At 33.7% G+C, this 23,336-nt stretch overlaps 1 protein-coding gene across 1 annotated transcript in view; it reads right to left on the reverse strand.

The window, feature by feature from the left end:
* Positions 1 to 23,336, reverse strand: part of LOC136036950 (putative fatty acyl-CoA reductase CG5065) — a 63,515-nt gene that overhangs the window by 14,356 nt on the left and 25,823 nt on the right. Inside the window, exons 2-4 of the mRNA XM_065719339.1 lie at positions 22,821 to 23,069; positions 16,854 to 16,999; positions 12,382 to 12,497 (exon numbers count right to left, since the gene is read on the reverse strand). Coding sequence (XP_065575411.1) covers positions 12,382 to 12,497; positions 16,854 to 16,999; positions 22,821 to 23,069 — 511 coding nt within the window. The remainder of the gene's footprint in view (positions 1 to 12,381; positions 12,498 to 16,853; positions 17,000 to 22,820; positions 23,070 to 23,336) is intronic.

Genomic DNA, 23,336 nt, shown 5'->3' on the forward strand with positions numbered 1-23,336 from the left:
TAAATTATCAGAAAAATCCACCTCAAAATAACCTAATTCACGGCTACTATTCAAGATTTTTTGGCACAGGAAGAATGGCATTGAATAAAAATTACGGTGATCAGCCTTAATAGCTTGCCAGAGGTTTCTTCCACCCCAACAATACTAGTTTCAATTTTTACATTTCCTATGTAATCGTTCTGTGTACTTATGGTCGGATTTGTAACATGTATCCTGATATTCTGTTACATTTTAGGAAAATGTAACATTATAGGAAACAAAAGTATTTTTTGTCACATTATAGGGGAAAAAAGTACCAGCATTTCCAAGTATCGAAGAGTATCGAAGTCCGAGTGTTGAAGATCTCGTTTCCAAGTTGAGTCTTCTAAAAGACATTGGCAAAACTATTAAGCTGTTTGTCTGATTTGGAATCGAAAGGAAGAGGTTTAAATGTGGGTCGGGCTATAGAAAAATTCAGCCTTAGTGGTAAAGAAGTAATGCTGAATCTAAAATCAGGATAATGAACTAAAGTAAACAAGATGCAAAGAATATTTTTTTTATTAGCAGTAAGGGAAACCAGCTGTTCATGTATCTTTAAAAAAAAATGTTAAACAATTTAAAAAATCGGTAATAATAGGTAGGTAACAGGACTATCAAGCCACCAAAAAAGGTTACAATACCCAAGGAGTTTGTACAGGTTTATGGTTTCTCTAGGCATAAGCCAGCCTCAAAATGTGCAGTTTTATTCCCAAATTTTATAGCTCTCCATCTGCCAATAGATAAATATAAAAGGAAGCTGAGGGGAAGAGAGAGGATAAAGGTCACTCTCAAATCCCTCTTGCTTCACGAGAATATATATATCCATTGCCTTTTAAACAAAAACGTTTTTAAACCCAAAGAGAAAATATAAGTCTTAAAAGTTTGCTTCGAAATATTTTTTTTTTACGATTGCTATGCATACATTCCTCATATATAAACCTTCTAAAGTAACGCCAACTCAGAAAATACACATTGCAAATAGTGGACTGTGAAAATTACTTTTAAAATATGTATTTAACATTGAAATTATTTGCCATTAAAAATATATATTATGTTGCAAAACCGAGGTTACTTCCTTGAAAAAAAAGGGGGAAAGTGAATGACCTTTGCAGTGGCATTCAGTATCCTACCCTGGGCTATAGTTGACTGAACACTTTAATTGCCAAAGATGATATTTGACAATATTACATGGTCAATGACCGGAAAGAAGACATACTAATATATTACTGTAATTTGTTTCATCTGATAGATACAAGCTTTTCAAGGCGTCAGCATTACCATATTCAATACCTTGACCTACTTGACTGATGCGCCCAGTCTTTGCAGCTGTACTAGGCTGTTTCTCTTCTGGTAATTCGATGTATCTGGTGGCCATTTTCTAATCGATTTGGTGCTTTACGGAGTAAAGGTTTTAGGTCTCAAAGTTATCAACCCATCTCTTACGAGGTGGGTTCTGTGGGTGCATGTCGTGTACCCGTCCTTCAAAGGTGATTTTGCTTGCTGGTTGGTTCTCACTCATTGAATTTGACCTAGCTAGCGGAACAGCTGACTTTTGATTCAGTATATGAGGGGTATTCTATTTCGTCGTGTTCAAGGCCAATGAGTAGCATTTCATCCTCGTAGCATTTCAAAACAAGGCACAAAAAGCAGAGAGTCATTTTACTTATGAGCTAAATAGAAAACCCGTCTAGATAGAATTATCATCGACTCAAGCACGAGTCACTTCAAATTAGAAATGGGTGACACTGTGAGTACCCTGAGGATGAATAGCAGAAATGTCTGTTGTACTAACTGAAAATATGTTCGGTGACATTTTTATTAAACATATTTACATATCACTACGCATATATAGTAGTACTACTACTAAACATATAGTGGTTGTAGAAACAAATACGATCAGTGATATTCTTATTAAACATATTTATACATATCACTAAACATACATTCAAACATATTTCAGACAATTATATTGCTCTCGCAGCATTTCAAAAACATAGAGCCAAAAACAGCGTCTTTTTTATTCGCCTAAATAGAACAGCCATCTAGATTAGTTTATTATCGACTCGAACGTTAAACACTTGAAATTGCAAATGAGTGACAGTTGTCACTCATTTGCTGCTACTCAAAGTGGACTTTGCTGCTACTCAAAGTAGCAGAAAGATCGGTTGTGCTTAATGAAAATGCCTTGGGTGTTCTTTTATTAAATATATTTATAACACACCCTCCTAATACCATGCAAATAGTATCAATTAGTTTAAGTCCTTTCTCTTATCTTAATTGTTTCTTGAAACAATGCATTTTTTTAGACTTTTTTTTATTTTCATCCAAAACATATAAATTAAAAAAACAATCCACCATTAACGACCACTCTTAAGACAAAAGAGTCCTGACTGTGGCCGCAATTCTAACCACCATGAATCTGCTAAATCATGAGAAAAACATAACATAGTTGTCAATGTTACAAACGTCAAGGAGTAATCAATGTCAACGCTGATCCTAAAAACAAAAACCACAGCTCAATAAAAAAGGATCATGTAAATTAATAAATAAGTAGGACAAACTAGATTGACATAGGTTGACCGTTCAAAATTAAGACACATTTACAGCATCATCTTTAATATTTTGAGTTAAACATACTATCTAATGTTACCAGCTCCAATGTTATTCGGTTAAACAGCAACTTTAAAACTCAAAACGAAGATCTTTTTTCGTGTATGAGTGGGAGGAGGCACCGACGCTCTCCGCTCTTTACAACAAAGTTTGACTTTTCGACCAATTCTGCAAGAACATTTTCTCTAGTGTTTGAACTATGTGAAAAATTTTATTTTTACCTTAGAATTTATTTGCTTTTGTTTTTAAATGTAAGATTTTCATTTATTTATTGAAGGGTCAAGTTTCGTTATGTTTCTATAACACAAAGGATGATTTTGTATGATTTCAGTTTGCTTAATTTGGCGTGATTCGTAGGTTTATTATTTTTCAGACATTTCCCTTCATCTCACAGAAGAAATACCATGGCATTTAGGAATTATATACGAATTACTTATTACTTAGAATCAGAAGTATTATTCCTTAAGATTTAGCCACTGGGACTTTACTTAGTTAGAAATTCCTTAGAAGCTTCTATCTTTTTTCAAATTATGGTATATCCTCTTTTCTCACACACAGAAGCGTGTGGTATAAAGAATTTTTGATTTAAGAGTGTTGTATCACAGATCTTGGAAGCTAGAAAAAAATAACCCCTTAAATTTCACCCCAATAGATTTTGAAAAATACTTTTAATTCGTGTTTTCATGGAAAACACTCTTTTTGGTATTGTCATCGAAAAAAAAAATAACCCCCTCTCCTAGATTCTGAAAAATAAAATATTTACACCACGACATTTCCTTCGGTCTCCTGTGTGACCTAAAGATTGATTCAGATAAGGTTTACCCAGTAGTCAAGACTAATCGGACATCCTCAATAAACTATTGGCCCAACGAAACTTACTAACAATAGAAAACCTAAATTTATATCATTATTGTACAATCTTTATTTTCGTTTATAATATATTATTTTACAAATATTTTGAATAGTTTACAAAATGTTTCTTAAAATGACATAAAAATGTTATTTACTTTTTTTTCTTATTTTATTTTTAAGACATCAGTACATAAAATTCCTTAATTTAATTTTGTCGGTTCTTTTTTATAATGTATTCTTTTATCATTATTCTATAATATATTCTATAGTATACATATATTCTTTAAAATCATTTTATTTATAATTTACTTTTTATGATATATTTTATAAACTTTATAAAATATTAATAGTATGTTCTAATAATATTGAATAAACTATTTTATAATATATTTGCATCTTATTTTTTTCCTATATTTTTAAGGCGTCAGTAACATTAAAGTGCCTTGGCGGTCATCTTGTTAAGCTAGTGAGTTATGTCATAAAACTATAGGCTACAACCCCCTCAAACTACACAAGAGTAAAGTATAGCGCAAAAAGAACTTGTTTAAGCAGGTCGTAACCTTTGGAAAAATAACCTATTCGAGCCTTTAAAATCCGACCCAGGCATATTCCGGTTTCAGTTTTACCTTGAAAATCAGACATTTAATCGACGCATAATAGTCACTCATTGGTGTTAGATAATTCATCATTTGTTGCAAAGCCCATAGCAATGACATAGGCTAATGCCCTTTTTAATGATTCTATAATCCCTACCAAATTTTGGAAAGGTAAAGGTAAAGAATACGGCATTGGACTTAACCGTCCCAAACGGCGTAACTGATCTCAGTTTCATGGCCCTTCGTCCAAAAATTATGATGAGGGGCTGGGATCAGCCATCCTGAGCTTTCGTACATCCTTCCTGTTTACCTTTGCCAATTTCTCTAGGTACCAGTTTAGAGCTTGATCGACCCCGGTTAGGACGGTTCTTCGTATTAAACTACGAATACTGTGATTCCTGTAATTCTCTCTACTAAATTTTATCTTTTTACCAAAAAGATTTTCGTAAAATAATAAAATCATTTATCAGACCAGCATTTAAAAAGGTTATCGCATAAAATATAATAAAATAAATAAATAATTGCACTTGAGGCGCAGGTTTGAGGATGACAGAAGCAGTGGCAGTATTTTAACAAAGATAACTGAAATTGCACGAATTTTTAAATAATTCACTTAAAAACCAAATTTTGCAACATAAATTTACTGACAAACATGTACTGACAACAAACAGGGGTGGAATTTATACCCGAGACTCTGATTACTCCCATGAATGCCTCATCAGCATAACCTTATTACCACAAAATTTGGGTGAATGACCTAAATATTCCTGTCAGGACTTGATTAGCATTTATTAGACCTTCACTGAATAAGACCTTCACTGTTCACCCCTGTATTATATTATATGCTAACGTTGTCCTGTTTGCTGACTGAATTAGACTCTTTTTTATATGGGGAGTATTTTTTTATTTGCGTTGACTGGAAACTTTGGCAATGGTCACAAATTTCATTTGTGGAGTGCTATCGTGCTATTCATGTGCTATTTCAGTGCTATTTCATTTGTGAAGAAAAATTAAAATGCGAACGCGGACGCGTGTACAGGATACTTGTTTTGATCCTTATAAGATCTCTGCTAATTCATCTAACCCGATTATCTCATCTGGTTCCTTTCTTTTATTTTACTAGCCTTTTGGTATATTTATTGTTATATTTATTAGAATATGATTATATTAAATGCATGTAAAAATAGCATGTGATAGATACATGCTCCTGTATGTGGCTATTACATGCTATTATCATACATGCTAAGATCAATATAGACACATGCTCCTGCATGTGTCTATAAATCTGCATCTTCAAATAAATCCATCAACGATCCCTTTTTCTTATTTTTGTATGTTCCTTTTTCCTTATCTTTCATTATTTATTCTCACTTATACTTAGCTCTATTGTATTACTGTTTACTCTTTTTCCAATTTTTTTTTAATTCTCCACTATTCCTTATTTCAGATTCAGTTGTTCCAGCTTTTTTTTAGTTTCGTGTGTGCACAAAAATCAGTTCTGCGTTGTATTTGTAGCTCTGTTGTGACGTTGACAACCTTTGGTCTGGTGAGTTTGGTAACGGAGCGGATCCTATTTTTTTTATTCTCCACTATTCCTTATTTCAGATTCAATTGCTCCAGTTTTTTTAGTTTTGCGTGTGCACAAGAATCAGTTCTGCGTTGTATTTGTAGCTCTGTTGTGACGTTGACAACCTTTGGTCTGGTGAGTTTGGTAACGGAGCGGATCCTATTTTTTTTTATTCTCCACTATTCCTTATTTCAGATTCAATTGCTCCAGTTTTTTTAGTTTTGCGTGTGCACAAGAATCAGTTCTGCGTTGTATTTGTAGCTCTGTTGTGACGTTGACAACCTTTGGTCTGGTGAGTTTGGTGGCGGAGCGGATCTGTCAACCACCGTAAGTAAATTGATTACCTTTTTTGGTGACCAGGGTAAAATCAACTCTTTGGGTGACCATTTTGTTGAGTTAAAAAATAATCCTTCAGATATTAAGAGTATTATTAAAAATTCAGTTGGAAGTGAAAATCAGAAGAATAATGATCCTAATTCGACCATTAAAAGTAAGTATGTCTCGCAATTAAATGGTTCTGCCTCCTCTAAACGAGATCGTATTTTCTCTGTGCTTCACCTTAACATTCAGGGACTTTGCTATTCCTTTGATGAGCTGAAACGGATAGTTCTTTGTGGAACTACTGATATTATTGGATTATGTGAAATTTTCCTGGATTCAAACAAGGATATACTTTTGGATATTCTAGGATATAGGATGGAGAGGCTGAACAGGAAACAGATGGCGAGAGGTGGCCTTGCCCTTTGTATTGCTAATTGTCTTGCATACAATATCCGAAGTGACTTGAGCAGAAATGAGGAAGGAATCTTTAAGTCCCTTTTTATTGAAATTTAGTCAGGGTGTAAGGATTTATCTGTGGGTTTGGTTTACAGGTCCCCTAGTATATCATTTTCTTCGTTTATAGAAATTCTGGAAAAAGTTTTAAACTCAGTCCAAAAGTATCCCTCTGAACTAATTCTTATGGGCGATTTCAACCTCAACCTGCTGGATCAAAACTTTGCCTCTGCTATAGATTGTTTGTCGATGATGCTCTCTTTGGGAGCTCTACCGTCAGTTTGTATACCAAACTGAGTCACTGACAGGGAGGCGTCTCTTCTTGATAATATTTTTTCGTCTGTAGATGTCTTATTGGTTTCTGAATCGGACTTTAACTGATCTTTTGATTTCTTTTATAATTTAATTATAGAAGTTATCCTGGAAGTTTGCGTCGGTAGGCTAAGTCACAGTATTATCATAGGAAATTTTCTGAATGTAGAAAGGATGTTAGGAAAAAATGGTATTCAATTAATTCGATTCGTAGACATACTCACCCTGTTCCTTCAGTTCCAACAATGCTGATAGTTGATGGCAAAACCCTTAAAGCAGAGGAAGATGTTGAGCTAGAAGTTACCTTTTATTTTGCTAAAATAGGAAAAACAACTGCTTCCTCTGCAATCTATGCAACTTCTTGTTGCGACTTCAGAGTCTATCTTATACCCTCATGCTTAAAGTCAACGGTCTTGAACTCTGTATCAGAATTTGAGGTAGCTCGTACCGAGAATACTCTTCAAGGATCATCGTCTTCAGGGGCAGACAGAATTCCAACAAGAATTATCCATGCCATCCTGCCAGCTATTCTGTCACCATTGGCCAATCTTGTCAATCTGTCTTTCGAGATTGGAATTTTCCCTGAATCTCTCAAGCGAGCTCTGAGTGATCCTGCTAATTAGAGGCCAATTTCTCTCCTGTCTGTTTTCAGCAAAATATTTGAGAAGGGTATGCTGTCGAGGGTTCTTAGTTTTCTCGATGCAAAATTTTTTTTGCATGATTTCCAGTTTGGATTCCGAGCAAATCACCCTACAGACCATGCTTGCGCAATTCTCTTGAATTTCGTTCATTCGGCAGTAGATTCTAGTCATATCCTGGCAGGTTTATTTTTGGATGTTCATAAAGCTGTTGACTCTTTGAAGCATCGAAATCTTCTTTGGAAAACTATCGCAAATTGGTATTTGATGAAATGCATTCTCTTGTTCTTAATCATATCATTCTGATCGGCTTATTTTCAATTGATCCGTTTTTCCGGAGCCCTTCTGAATTAGATTATGGTGTTCCATAGGGATCTGTTCTTGGCACTGTTTTATTTCTAATTTATGTTAATGATTTGATTTCGGCAGTGAAAAACACCGGGCCTGCTGTGTCATTCTGATCGTTCGTTCGTGTTCCAATACTACTTCTAATGAGGATTATTTTGCTGCTTTTGTAGATGATACCACTCTTGGGACCCTTGGGATGACGGAATGTGATATCAAGTCTAATCTTGTAGCAATATTCAAGAGTTATTTCATGGTTTGATGCGAATTAATGGACATTGAATGTTTGCAAGTCCCATTTTCTTATTTTTCTTGAATTGGTATAGCTTTCCTTCAGCATTTACACCTTCAGGTGTCACAAGGCTCCTTGTGTAGACCAAGGAATCGGGTGATCCGGTTTCTTGGTATCCTGCTAGATGAGAACCTTTCATTTAGAAACCATATAGCCATGATTAGAGTTAAGGTTTCACGGAGGTTGGGTATCATTCGGATGCTCGGACTTACATTTCCTGGATCTATTCTGAAGGTCTTTTCTACCTTGTCTAGTGATATGTTTCGTATGGCCCCATTATATGGATGTCTACTTTTCCTTCTGAACCGTGGTCCGTCACTTTCTGTCATGCATAATAAAGCACGGCGTCTAGTTATGGACACCAACCGTGCCTTACCAAAACCGCTCTTGAATCTACAGTCTATTTGCATTGTTTTTGTGCTTCTTTTGTCGATCAGCTTCACGGCAATCTTTCAAAATCTCTTCAGAAAACTCCTGTGTTTATTCCTGATTCAGCTCCATATAGCCCTCACTCTTCATATAATATCTGATTTCAATTTCCTCATTGCTTGTCAACATGTCTGGAATTCACTACCTTCTTCAGTACAGAGATGTCACTCATTTGAGACTTTTGAAAGGATTCTTAAGGACCATTTAGTTAAGAATAAAAGAGAATATCATTTTTTTTCCTTTTCCTCTGAGGAGTTGTACGTTCCCTGAGTGTTTTGTTTCATGGTGTATGGTTGTCTTCTCTACGTTTTGACTCTCAGGTCTCAGGTTTGCTCTCTTTGTAATCTTATATGTTATTTGTGTATTGTTCTCTTTTTTGTCGTTGATTATATTGTATTTTCTTATTGAATCCCCCTTGTATCCCTGGCCATGGAGCCTTTCTATGGGGAATAAGCGTATTGTATTTCCAATCTGTAGTTATTGGTGAATAAGACTCTGAACTCTAAAAATCTATATCTATGCAACTATTTCTATATTTATTTCTATATCTATACCACTATATCTATATTTATATTTATATCTGTAGGGCTATATCTATATTCATATATATATATATATATATATATATATATATATATATATATATATATATATATATATATATATATATATATCTATATATATAAAAATAAGTTGTCTGTCTGTGGATGGATGGATGGATGTGTCAGGTGACGTCACCTGAAAAAACTGGATTAGGTGACGTCAAAACTGAAAAAACTAAAAAAAGGCAAAAACTACAAAAAAAACTAAAAACTAATAAAAAAAATAAAAAAGCTAAAAAACTAAAAAAACTATAAAGGTAAAAACCAATAAAAAACTAAAAAAAAAACTGAAAAAACTAAAAAAAGGCAAAAACTACAAAAAAAAACTAAAAACTAATAAAAAAAGTAAAAAAGCTAAAAAACTAAAAAAACTAAAAAAAACTAAAAAAAGGTAAAAAACTAAAAAAAAATAAAAAATAAAAAAAAAACTAAAAAAAAGGAAAAAACTGAAAAATAAGCTAAAATAAAGGTAAAAACCAATAAAAAACTAAAAAGAAAAAAAGGAAAAAACTAATAAATGACGACACTCAAAGAGAAAGCGACCAGGACAAAAGGAATGTTCGATTAGCAATCAACAAAGCACCGGGACACAGGGAGTATAAATGACGACCAGGACATAAGTAAAAAAAAAAATATCTATATATATAAAAATAAGTTGTCAAACTAAAAAAAGGCAAAAACTACAAAAAAAACTAAAAACTAATAAAAAAGCTAAAAAACTAAAAAAACTAAAAAAAAGGCAAAAACTACAAAAAAAACTAAAAACTAATAAAAAAAATAAAAAAGCTAAAAAACTAAAAAAACTAAAAAAACTAAAAAAAGGTAAAAAACTAAAAAAACTAAAAACTAAAAAAAAATAAAAAAAAGGAAAAAACTGAAAAATAAGCTAAAATAAAGGTAAAAACCAATAAAAAACTAAAAAAAAACTGAAAAACTAAAAAAAGGCAAAAACTACAAAAAAACTAAAAACTAATAAAAAAAGGAAAAAACTGAAAAATAAGCTAACATAAAGGTAAAAACCAATAAAAAACTAAAAAGAAAAAAAGGAAAAAACTAAAAAAAATTTTCATCTAAAAAACTAAAAAAAACTAAAAAAGGTAAAAACTAAAAGAACTAAAAAAGAAAAAAATAAATGACGACACTCAAAGAGAAAGCGACCAGGACAAAAGGAATGTTCGATTAGCAATCAACAAAGCACCGGGACATAGGGAGTATAAATGACGACCAGGACATAAGTAAAAAAAAAAATTAACAAAACTAAAAAGAAGGTAAAAACTACAAAAAAACTAAAAAGAAAAAAAAACTAAAAACTAATAAAAAAACTAAAAAATCTAAAAATCTAAATAAACTAAAAAAGAAAAAAAAAGGAAAAAAATAAAGGAGAAAAACAAAACTAAAAAACGAATGTATATACAGACCGGTACACCGGGATACAAATGACGACCGGGACAGAGGGAATATAAATGACGACCGGGACACAGGGACACAACTACAACGGGGACACCGGAGGAAACAGGGGGATGTAAATGACGACCGGGACACCGGGACAGGGAATGGTCGATTAGCAATCACCATCAACAAAGCTCAAGGGCAATCATTAGAATCATGAGGTATAGATCTGAATACAGATTGTTTTCCCATGGACCATTATATGTTGCATGTTCAAGAGTCGGTAAACCTGACAATCTATTTATATGCAAAGACAATGGGACAGCAAAGAATGTTGTATATTCGCAAGTTTTACGTAGTTAAAACCATATATATATATATCTATCTATATTCACAGGTGGGACATAGGGACACAACTACAATGGCGCGTAACTATTATGGCGCGTAACGACTTACGCGCGCGGGGGGGCTTGGGGGGGGCGCGAAGCGCCCCCACCAACTAGGTGTTGGGGTGGCGCGAAGCGCCACCCCAACAGCTAGTATATATATATATATATATATATATATCAAGACAACTATTTCCATATTTATGTCTATCTATATCTATATGAGTATATCTATATCTATACAACTATATCTCCAAAGGAAAACTAAACCTCTTTAAGCTCTTTGGTCACATTTATTTATTTTTTTTTTTTTTTTTTACTCATTTTTCATCCACGTTTATTTTTTTTAATTTTGTACCCGGTTCTACCAAAAACGGCTTAATTACACAGGTCTTTTTCATCCAAAATTGAGTTCCCAAATTTTGCTGATTCTATTCCTGATAATATTCATGGCTGTGTCGTTTTCCACAATTCAAGCGATCAGGTTTAACAACCGTCCATGGTATTTTAACTTTACGACTGACCTGATATAGTCGATTCACGTGGTGTGTGCAGCGTATTAGAAAAACTACTACTATTACTACTGCTACACAGCTACACACGCTGCTCTTCCATTCTAGTCTATTCAAAGCCTCTCTTTACACCCTCCCAGGAAGTTCCCATTTCCTTTAAATCTTTCTTTATGAGATCCTCCCGTCCCACACAAGAACGATCTGCGCTATGATGTGCTCTAGACGGCTGGCTAAAAACGACAATCTTTGGCAAGCTTGCTGTATATCAGTATCTGATAAAAAATAGTTTTTGTAATAACAGAGATGTCATCTGGAGAAGGGGGTCGTGGATCCGTTTTGAGAGTAGACTAATTCATAAGAATTTGTGAAAAAGGGGGAAAGTATCCTGAAATGGGTATAATTGAGGTTTCTCCAGTACTCTCCCCTACATCTAAATAAAATTAATGGCTCTTAGTTCCAATAAAGTAAGCTCCAAATAATGTCTTTGGATAAAGTTTATTTATTTGTCAGAATTTGGTTAGTGAATACACAAAAATAAATGGGTTTTGTAAAACCACATAAATTAAACAATATTTGCCTGCCAATGAAGGGTATACACATTCAGCGTTACCGACTTACTGTGAATTTAATATGGAAAATAAATTAAATTGTTCATGAAAGCAGCCGCAATAATCAAATAAAATCATCTTTAACTTCCTTTGTGTGTTCTAAATTCAGCTGGCTTGTGTTCGACAAAAATATGAGACTATTATTAACCTCTAAAAGGCAAAGTGACTCTAATTCGGAAGTTCAGCCAAAATTATCGTTTACCATTTGTCAATTTCATCAACTATATCAAATAATTCATTATAAACTTTTGATAACATTTTTTTAATAATAATAAACATCTATAATATTAAATACTTACTAATTAAATATAAATAAAAAAAATTAAATATAAGTATTTCTAATAATGAATATTTTTTAATAATAAAAATGTAGTTTTTAATTAAATAATTTCTAATAATAATTAATTAATTATTTTATTATTAATTATTTCAAACAGACGTATCTACTTACCGATGGAAGGTCTAATTATGACAATTTTGAAATCCACTTCTCCTGCTTCATTATTTAAAACTGTTTCCCCCAATGACTTTGAAAATGTGTAAGTGTTTGGACTTCCATGTAGAATACTGAAAATGGAAACTCTTTAAATGAATTACTTTGAAATTTATTTGTTTTTGTTTGATATTTTGAAGACATTCTTGCTCTGTTAGGTTCCGATTTCTGACACTTCTTTTTTTCCTTTTTTTTTTCTTTTTTTTTCTAAATACTAAATTTTGTTTTAAGAGAATAACCATAGAACTGTAAGACATTCCCAGTTAAAAATAATTCAAAAGATCTTATTCTGCACCAACCTTATGAATTACATTGACCACCATTAATAATTGGAAAATCCCCTTTAGTTACCCGTAAAGACTGCCATTAATAACTATCCTCATGATTTATAAGTTTTATTTTTCTACTCCTTTGTTAGCTGAAGAACTGAAAAAATAATAATGAACAGATGTTTTCTTCTACTGGTTTAATTTACTTCTTATTTAATCAGTACCACAGAAACAGGTCTTAATTTACTGAAAGACATTAGTTAAAGCTATTTAGTCTGGATTAAATATACCATAAGAATATACAGTACTTTATTTGGATTTTCGTAATATTTTGCAATATTAGTTTTCAGTTCTATCCAGTCTCTGAGCCAGAATATTAAGAAAATACTTGGAATATTACTTAAGAAATCACCTAAACTTGCCTAAAAACGAAAATCTGATCTGTCTCCCATTGTTTTGTTCTAAATTTTTTTAAAGATTAATTGTTCATTTGATCGGAAAATAGATTTTGCTAGTACCTTTTTGTAAGCGACCGAAAATATTGGAGGGCAACCACCCCCCTTCCCTAAAGGTCCCCATTCCCCCAAAGTCATCCTATAAAAATTTAGAGATAGCCATTTTGTTAAACGTAGTTCAAAGGTCCAATCAACATGGTTTTGATGATAACACGACCCTCCAAAGTCCCCGAGGAAGGCCTGTACGTGGTACTGGGTGTAAAGGAATCGCAAATACGTTTAGAGGAAAACTTCCCTGTGGAAAAAAATTGCCGTCTGACACTGATTCACGAATGGTACCTATTACTTAGGTTCGTCTTTTAAGTAAAAGTTTATTACGAAAAAAATTATAATTTCAAAAAAGCCTGAAATCCCTTATAAGTGGCATCAGATTAAAATGAAAGTTTTACCATTGGAATCAGCATGGTCGAAAACCTTGATAGGAAAATTACAGTCTCTCACCCTGACAACAAAGAAAATCTCTTTTTGCATAGGTAGCACTGATATGTCTCACTTTTTTTTTACAAGGGCTAGCGAATGACCAGAACATCGTAGAGATGTTTAATGGTTCATTTGAACGGAAATTAAATTTTGGTAGTACCTTTTTTAAGTGACCGAAAATATTGGAGGGCAACTACCCCTCCTTCCCTAAAGGCCTCCGCCCCCAAAGTCGTCTTATAAAAATTTCGAGATAGCCATTTTGTTTAACATAGTTCAAAGGTCCATTAAATATGGGCTGTGCGTAATATCGTGGGTATCGGTATCGCATGTATCGGAAGCGAACCACAGCCCATAGTAACCAAAAGTTAAAAAAATGTTTTTTGAAAAAAAACTGACTAGTGAAAAAAAAATGATACTCCCATCTGATACTGACTCAGGAATGCTAACTATTATTTTGGTTCGTCTTAAAAAGAAAAGTTTCTTACGGAAAAAATTTATAGTGATTTTGAAAGAAAAAGTCTGAGATCCTCGAACATGGCGTCAGATCAAAATGAAAAATGTACCATTAGAATCAGCTTGATGGAAAATTAACTGTGGTAAATGGTAAATGGAAATTACAGCCCCCACCTAGAGCAACAAGGAAAATCACTTTTCTGTATGGGTAGCATTGGTCTGTCTCTTATTATTATCATCAGGACTAGGGGGTGACCGGAGCATCACAGAAAGATGTGCAATAGCTCATTCGAACGAAAACTAAAGTTTCTAGTGCGCTTTTTAAATGACCAAATATATTGCAGGGCAACTAGCCCTCTTCCCAAAGACCCCTTCCCTCCAAAGTCATCCATCCAAAATTTAGAGATAGCCATTTTGTTCAAAATAGTTCAAAGGTCCGGTATCCATGTCTTTAGTGATGATATGAGCTTCCATAGTCCCTAGATAACTTCGAAGACCACACTGCCTTTCCATGACGAAAGTACCGAAAGTGCCTTTCCATGACGAAAACAGTTCAAAATAGGGATGAACACTGTACACATATACAGTGTTCTGCTGATGATGAACACTGTATATGTGTTCGAAATATCCAGTTAAATAATTTTATATCTATTCACTGTCAACAAAAAGGTTTCATCCCTATTTTGAACTGTTTTACTTTCGTCCATAGTCCCTGGGGAAAGGGCTCTACGCTGTAGTGGTATCGGACAAATCGATATCACGAGTATCGGTATGGGCGTATTCTTATTGGGTGTATTGGTATCTCCTGTACCTTTGACAGATTTTTAGCAGCTCATATAAAAGATACTGCTCTTATGTACATCCATCCTAAAAATTCCCCCGTCAGCAAGTTCCAAATGACACAAAAAAGGCACTTTTGGTACTTTGTCACAAGTGGAAAAGCTGAGGCTACTGGGCTACCAGAATCTTTTTAAACGACGTTTAATAGCTTATTTGAAAGCTATTGCTCATATCTACGTGATTTTTATCAAGTGTACCATCCGTGAGTGTGATATAAAACTAAAAATAACAAGCGTAATTTCGTCAAAATCCTCAGTGGAGAGAGGGGAGTGGAAAGGTTTACTATATAGTAATAAAAAAGGTGAAGATATGCTAAAGAAAATTGACCTGTTTTAGTGGATACTTGAATCACGCAGGCTTATCTTAGTTTTGACGATACTTTTGGAGAAACTAAATTTCAGCTGGGGGGGGGGAGAAATGGATTCTGGGGAAAAATTTATTCTGAGAGGCAGTTGCTCCCTTTATCCCATAGGATATTACACCCCTAACCCCAAGCCCTTGCCACTTAGTGGTTGGAGGAGTGTTGGCATGTGGTTCTAGAACTGCTCAAAGTTGTATATTAAAAGAAAGATTACCTAAAAAAAAATTTGAACTGAAACTAAGGAGCAACATTAAACCTTAAAACGAAGAGAAATTTTCCCTTAATCTAAAAAAGATCATGGCAGTGCTGTTTCGAAACAAAATTTTATTTAAAACCGAGCAAAGATTAATTTAAAAACAAAGTTTTCCCTAGGAAAGTAAAGAGCGAAGCTGAAACTTGAAACGAACAAAAATTGTTACTTCACAGCCAATCGAACATATATCAATAAAACTAGTACAAATAAATCAACCGGTGATATTTCCCTATGTTTGTAGGATTACAGAAAACTAGCGCTTTGCTGAAAACATAAAACAATATAGGAGTTTCGGTACAACAAAAGTAAACCATTTAACAGTATAAAAGTAAAGCATTTGTAGATTGTTGCTTTATCTTATTTTTTTTCTTTTAATTTGGCATCACTTCAATAATTGACTGTCATTTTGGATCTGAAATGGACCTTTCATGATTATTTTCAAGACAAGTTCGAAGTGAAGGAATATTATTAGAATATTAAGACTAAAGACTCGCTTTAAAATTTGTATCACAACTTGAAATTTTCCGTTTTATAGAGAAATAGCTGGATTTCCAGATTCCATATTATAGTTGATATGTTGTTCATTTTGAACGATACTAGGTGAGACCAAGATGTTACCTGATAAATCAATCCATTATTTTTTATGCTGTTTAATGATTTTAAACTTATTATTTTTTATGCTGTTTAATGATTTTAAACTTATTATTTTTATGCCAAAGTTTTTAAGACAATTTTAATTACATACTGAAAGTTACTGATATCACAGCACCCGTAAGACTATGAAAAAACGTTATAGATTAGTCTGTTGTTGCGAGGCTACGTATTTACTTTTGACTCCTAAATCAAAATTCTTGTTTTTTATACTTGGCTTTTGTGTTTTCAGTAAAGCGCTAGTTTTCTGTAATCCTACAAACATAGCGAAATATCACCCGTTGATTTGTTTGCACTAGTTTTTTTATGTGTTATATAGGCTGTGAAGTAATAATTTTTGTTCGTTTTAAGTTTCAACTTCGCTCTTTACTTCCCTCGGAAAAGCTTTTTTTTTTAATTAATACTACGAAACATCTGATCGGATCAAATGAGCGCTAGCTGATTCTCGGTATTAGTAAAATCTCACTGTGAATGGGCTTTTACGATTCCATTCACTCATAGTACAACGGGTAATTTATTGGCAGATTATGTAAAAACGGTTTTCGCTACTAGTCTCGATTAAAAAAAAAAATCGAATCGCGACTGCGACAGTTTTGACAGATGGGAATTCCAAGTGACCAGGTTAGGCTTAAAAAAAATTTGAATCGAAGGTTAAAAGTAAAACCAACCTTTTTGTAACAGCATTAGAGGTCTGATCATCAAGCCAATCTAACGTGGATATTAATTTATCAACATCACATAGGGGCCTATAAATTGTTTCGTTCAATTCCGATCGTGTAGAATTTACGTAGGCAGTTGAAACATGTACCAAAACCTGCAACGATAGTATTATAAGCATATGACGAAACTATACTTTTCTAATGTATCTCTTAGATGTCTTTTTACTTGATCTATTTAAAGAACCTGAAAGGAAAAGTAGCGTGGAATGCTTTTTGATTGGATTAAAGTGATGGCCCGACATCATTTTTCAACTAATCCTTAATGAAAGGGAAATTGGTACTTTATGCCTTTAGTCAAAGCATCACCGACAGCCAATGAAAAACACTGATTGTCGAGGGAAATGTAAATAGGGAAGCTTTGAGTAGATTGAGATAAAGGGGGGGGGCATGAGTATCTGTGTTTGCCTCAGGCGGCTTAGTGCTGCAGCAAGTTTTTTGCTGTAGAAGTAGTAATAGTTGGTACAAATTTGACACAGATGGTTTCAGATTTGAGACAGGTTCTTCTAATCTGAAACAGACGGCCGAAATAGCGATGCGGCAGAGCTGCGGAAATAAGACTGGCAGGTGAAGTTCGCCACCTTGGGAAGGATCTAAAATAAGTAGAAAAGCAGTATCAGGAAACAAGAAAGGACAAGCCAAAGTTTTGGGCTGGTGGGGGGGTGCTAAGGTAATCTTCAAATGGTAGACTCTAGAAGTATATGACATTTCAACTGCTAAAAAAAGAATATTGACCGTGAATGAACCTTATATATTTGGAATCAGCATAATTAGCCAATTCTTTTGATGTATCTATTGTTAGTAAAATTCCATTTTTTTATAGTTTCAGTTACTATTGAGCCGCTTCGCTCCTTGCTTACTGTTCGTTACCACAAAATGTTTGATACCTTATAATATGAATGGAAAAGTAATGGGCTTCAAGAGACCATGCCTCAGACTGCGCATGAGATCTAAGCGTTGTCGTTTTGTGTTTTCGCCTAAGCCTTTCGTCTTAAATCTCATGCTTTATAATAGTAATAATAATAATAATAATAATAATAATGATATTAATAATAATAATAATAATAATAAAAATGATAACAATAATAATTTATTTATGCCCTTTGTACATACACAGACGAATATGAAAAGAAAAATGAAAATATATAAAAATTACACTTCTAATGAAAATAAGCAGGTCATAGTTGTTGTTTTTTTTGCACATAACTCAAAAAACCAATCACAAAACATGACCCATAGAATTGATAAAGATAACTCATAAAACAGCACCCATAAACATAACGCATAAATATCTATTTTATTAAAGAAAACGTAATGGACATCATCCAATCATTGTGTGGACCCCATATAAGGCCTACACGTTTTGTTTGGTTTACTACCATCCATTAACATAATTTTTATTTTAATTCTTATTCCTTTTATTTGTAGGAATAAGTAAAGGCCTGGAAGAGACCATGCTAGAAACCGTACATGGTCATGCGCTGCATATTATTTGTAGAGATTTCAGATATGAAGTGATCATTTGAACATGTCAGGAAACGAGGTATATAAGTTTTAACATTTTTGCCAAAACTGAGACCCTCTTTACTGTAGGACGCATGATTTATTTTCCTTCCAACCAGCATAAACTTTGCAACAGATTAAAATTATTCATAATTATCTTAATTTATTCCTACAGTAATAAATAATTTTTCAACATCTGCAGAAATCCGTAAAAATTAAAGAAATCAAAAGCCAAGGACAAACTAACGCCGTTATTCAACTAACAAAGCATGACCAAGCGCGCAAATAAGCTTAAAAACAATTATTTAGTTCTTTTAATTTTTGTTCTTAGTTAAAAATTAGTTCTTTTATTGATTTTTTAAGTCATAGTTAGAATAAAAAAAAACATACATTATCAGCAGTCGCACGTTCACTTCTTTTTCCCATTTCCAGGAACAGGCAATGTGCTGCTGGTTCTTTGCCCAGTTTAACCATCAGGATTACGGAACATTTATTCAGGAACACGGAACATTTATTTTAAGAAAATGAACGGATGGTCATGATAGAATAGCCCAATCAGGGAGATCGTTTCCCATTTATGTTGATAGATGTGGGTCGTCATGAAAAGGAAGTACAAAGAGAAAAAAAAAAAACTCCTAAAAAAGAAACCAAAAAAGTGGATATGCTTGTTGGAGACACTCATTCAGACCGGATTCAACCTTACTTAAAAGTTAGCAGTATGTCTTAGGTGATGTTATGGCTTACACTAATACCAATACTCTAAAACCTATAGGAATTCAGAGTGAATTTTCAAGAGCTTCGGCGTAAAGTAGGCTGATGTATCCAAGAGAACATTACTACCCTTCATTTTTTAACGCAAGGGTCATACCCGATCGATGTGGGATCGATTTCAATTTTTCGAATAATATTTGTTTTTGTTTTGTTATTGACTAAAAAAAGAAGAAGAAAATCATCCGTGGCTTAACTGAGAATTCAAACTTTTATTTTTAACGGGTTTAAATCAGTCACTATTTTCTTTAAGTTTAATTAGAAAATTTGACTAGATTGACTGTTTCAACCTTTTTTTTTGTGGAAGCATCATCTCTGTATGCATTTCATAATAATATTATCAATACCTCGCTCTGCGTCCTTTTGTTTTGTGTTTTTTCGAACTTGTGTCGCTGCTCAATTAGTACTAATTTTCATTGCACGTCGTTAGGTTTTCGAGGTTGCGTTGTTTTGAAATTGAGTCTTGAATTTTATCTAGTCCCTTTTTATCAGAACAATGTAATTTTTGTAAACCTAAATTCATCTTTCTTTTTAATTGTTTGATTTTCTTTTGTTCTCTCTTGTAAGTAATACTTAACTCAATGTAGACCAATATGAGAAAAAAAATACCCACTCCACCATTTTTTGGAAGTTGACTCGACAAATACCTCAGAGATAAATTTTATTGCAAGCTTCCTCAAATTCCAACAAAAAGCTTAATAAAAAATCAAAAAACGAAAATCCTAGATAATTTAAGCAGCAGGTTATAGTTAATAGGTACCCATAACTCCCACCAAACAACTAATCTTCACTTCTTCAGAGAAAAATAAGGGATGCCCACTATATACCACCTGGTGTACATACCACATGAGCCGCATTGTTCCGCCACCACTGGCGCACGCCACCGGGTGGAAGCGATTTCATAAATAGCAACGAAGACCCCTCTGCCTTTCCATCACAGACATAAAAACAAGAGGAACAATAGAGAATTATTTTCGTAAGACAGTGAAAATCTAATTTGAATGAATATCTCGGCCCTGTATCCAAGGGCCGTGCTCAGTAAAAGATAAATATATAGAAGAAGAAAAACTTACAACAACATACGACCAATAAAACTAAAATGAAAATGAATCCTGGTTGAACTTTGTGCCGTTTTCAAAAAATTTTCATTATAGTTTTATTGGTCGAAATAGACCATAAGGATTGGAACATAGGACCAAATTTTTCCATTTCCACTGCCTTCGAAAAAAAATTTCCTATTGTTCTTCTTGTTTTTGATGTTTGGGAAACGATTTCTGAAATTGGGGTGCATCTTCGGGAAAAATATGACGTTAAGCAACGTTTATCTGAAGCAACTTCAGTATTTTAAATTGTTTTGTACTCGGTAAGTTTGGCTGAATAGTGCTTAATTTTATGCATGGTTATGGTATTCCGCCTTGTTATGTCTGCGTTATACAAATGTACCTAGTAGGGCGTCTAAAAAAAAACTTTCTTAGTTGGGATGATATTTCCTTGGGTGGGACACAACCGCGAAGCAATATTAAAAATGGAATTAAATCGCAAATATAAGACATTAGAGTAAAAATCTTAAACTTCTGTGAAGAGATACGCTCTGTGTTGTGTATGGACTGGTCTGTCCAATAATATTTCATTTAGCCTGAACTTAAAATGGCCTAAGATAGACATGATATCTTTTCCTAAGTTCATGTTTCCTGCGGTTTCTATTCATTTTTAAACAGGGAAAAAACTGAGGTGTCGAAAATGTTCACTACGGACTCTCAATTCAAACCCAAACAACAACGAACATATCTGTACCCAGAAGGAGTATGCCCGACTTCCCCCTACAAAATACTAATTTTTCCTGAATTTCTTGGCATTGCTCATTCAAACCGCGAAACATTTTTTCAGCATTTCCTCCTTCCGAAAAAAATACCCCGAAAATACGATCCTGTCCACGAATGAGGTTATAAGTAACTACTTGCTTTGTGCCAAATGTTCTGAAACGTGATTAACTGTCCGCATTCTTGCTTGTACTGAATTTGGGTCAAGTCGTGCTGACGTCATACAAGACATATTTGGCTGTCGAAAAAAGTGGAAAATCCGGTATAGTGTGCTTACCCTTGAATGAGATAAAGAAAGCCTAAACACTATCTTCTTTTCCTCCCACTTCTGCAGCGATGAATTACTGTTATAACGGTAAAAATTCGGTTTTCTTCGTTATACTTTTGCCATTCGCCAATACGGGAAGAAAAAAATAACCTCCTCTAGTTTCTTCCATAATGGATTAAAAAAAAAAAACTCTTTTGGTATTTTTCACCAGAAAAATCGAAAAAAACTACCCCTCCCCCTAGATTGGAAGAGTACCTCTTTGTAACTTCATATTTAAAAATAGAAATCCTTTCCCCCCTCCTACATTTTCATGAATTGCTGCCCCTTTTTTCAATGAGAACGACAAGGGGAGCTTATTAATGTACTTAATTTATTTACTCAAATTTAGAATCTATGTTTGCATAAGAACGGCAAGGGGTGATTATTAATGTATTTAATGTATTTGCATGATGTTGTCCCCTTAATTTGTTCAATTGTTTAAGAATATCGCCTTGGCCAAAATAAAGAATAATTAAACCCGATTTGTAATTTACAACCCCGGAAATAAAGAGGGAAAGGAGAGATTTTCTACATCTGACCATCCCTAAACATCCCAATTCTTCCTATTTTCCAGTCCCCTATTTATTGATACTTTCGAAAATTCCAACCCTCTACCATTTTTCCCTGTCAATTTAATTCCTGAATAGAATTTTACTAATAGAATATTCTATTGAAGGGATGCAATACCCCTTGATAAAAGCCCCACTTTGGTCCTTCCTTACTGCACAAAATGTGGCATCTTTGGTAATCTTGGTGTAAGACTCGGTTTACGAAATAGTAACTAGTAAATAAAAAATAATAAAAATTAAAATAGTAACAATAACAAAAAGTAATAATATTACTATTCGGCTCCCCTTTTAACATTCTTTCCAGATAAAGTATATGCTACTGTGACGATTGTGTACCAGTAGCTCCCAGTTTTCCCTAATTCCTGTAAGACAGCCCTTCACCACATGTAATCCGAATTCCCTCACCGTATTCCTTATTCACCATATCAAACCGAATTCAATCACCATATACAAAAGCTTATTGATTTTTTTTTTTTTTCAAATTGGTATTTTGAACCAGCTGCTGACAAGAAACGAGTACAAAAAGTAATATAAAATAACAAAATTAGCAAATTCATGCATATAGCCTAAAGCTATGCCTGCTTAGACATAGTCTGCTTACTCCCGCATCTCTAATTAGATGCGGGAGGGGGGATTGCTTGGTCAGAATTTCACAGTAGCAGGTATTGATTTCAAAAAGAATGTTGAAGACTCAAATGGTAACACCTTTTTGTTGTTATTATAACTGGTTCAGAAAAGAAATATATTCAAAAAAATATTTTTATTAATATGTGGTGCCAGAAAGTGTCTCCAATTTGGTTATTAATTAATGAATAAAGTGTGTAACTGTAATAAGTGTATAAGATTTATCGTCCAAAGACAAATTTGCTGCAATTAAAAATAGATTAATAAAAGAAGAGAAAAAATCTTGCACCAAGACTATTAGAATTGTTCTTGTAAATGAATATACTACCTCCAAATTTTCCAACTTTTTACAAACAGCAAGCATTCGCTTCACTCCCTTTACGTTAAGCTCGACTGCATTTTTCAACGGTTCATCAAACCGTACTGTTGCAGCCGAATGAAAGACAATGGAGACATTCTTGGACATCATCTGTAGATCTTGGGGAGATATTCCAAGTTCATGCCTGGAAATATCCCCAGAAACGGCAATAACTTTCTTGAAAAATTCTGGATGATTTTGCCGGACATTGTCGAAAGCCTAAAAATACAATAAACACTTAATACTTCAGAAATAAAAAACATAATAATTGTTTTCTGACTGTCCAAACTCTCCAAATACTTTATCCCCATCACCCCACCCCTAATGTACAAATATATAGCCTAAATTATATATTTTCCATATATTCGGCCACATCTTTGTCTTTTCACACGCTAAGTTGAAAGAAACCAGTTTACAGTGCGTCAATGCATGAACAACTTGAACGGTAGGGGGTATATCATACAAGTACTGACTGCAGATTATACT

The sequence above is a fragment of the Artemia franciscana genome, chromosome 16 (assembly GCF_032884065.1).
Source record: "Artemia franciscana chromosome 16, ASM3288406v1, whole genome shotgun sequence".
Lineage (NCBI taxonomy): Eukaryota > Metazoa > Arthropoda > Branchiopoda > Anostraca > Artemiidae > Artemia > Artemia franciscana.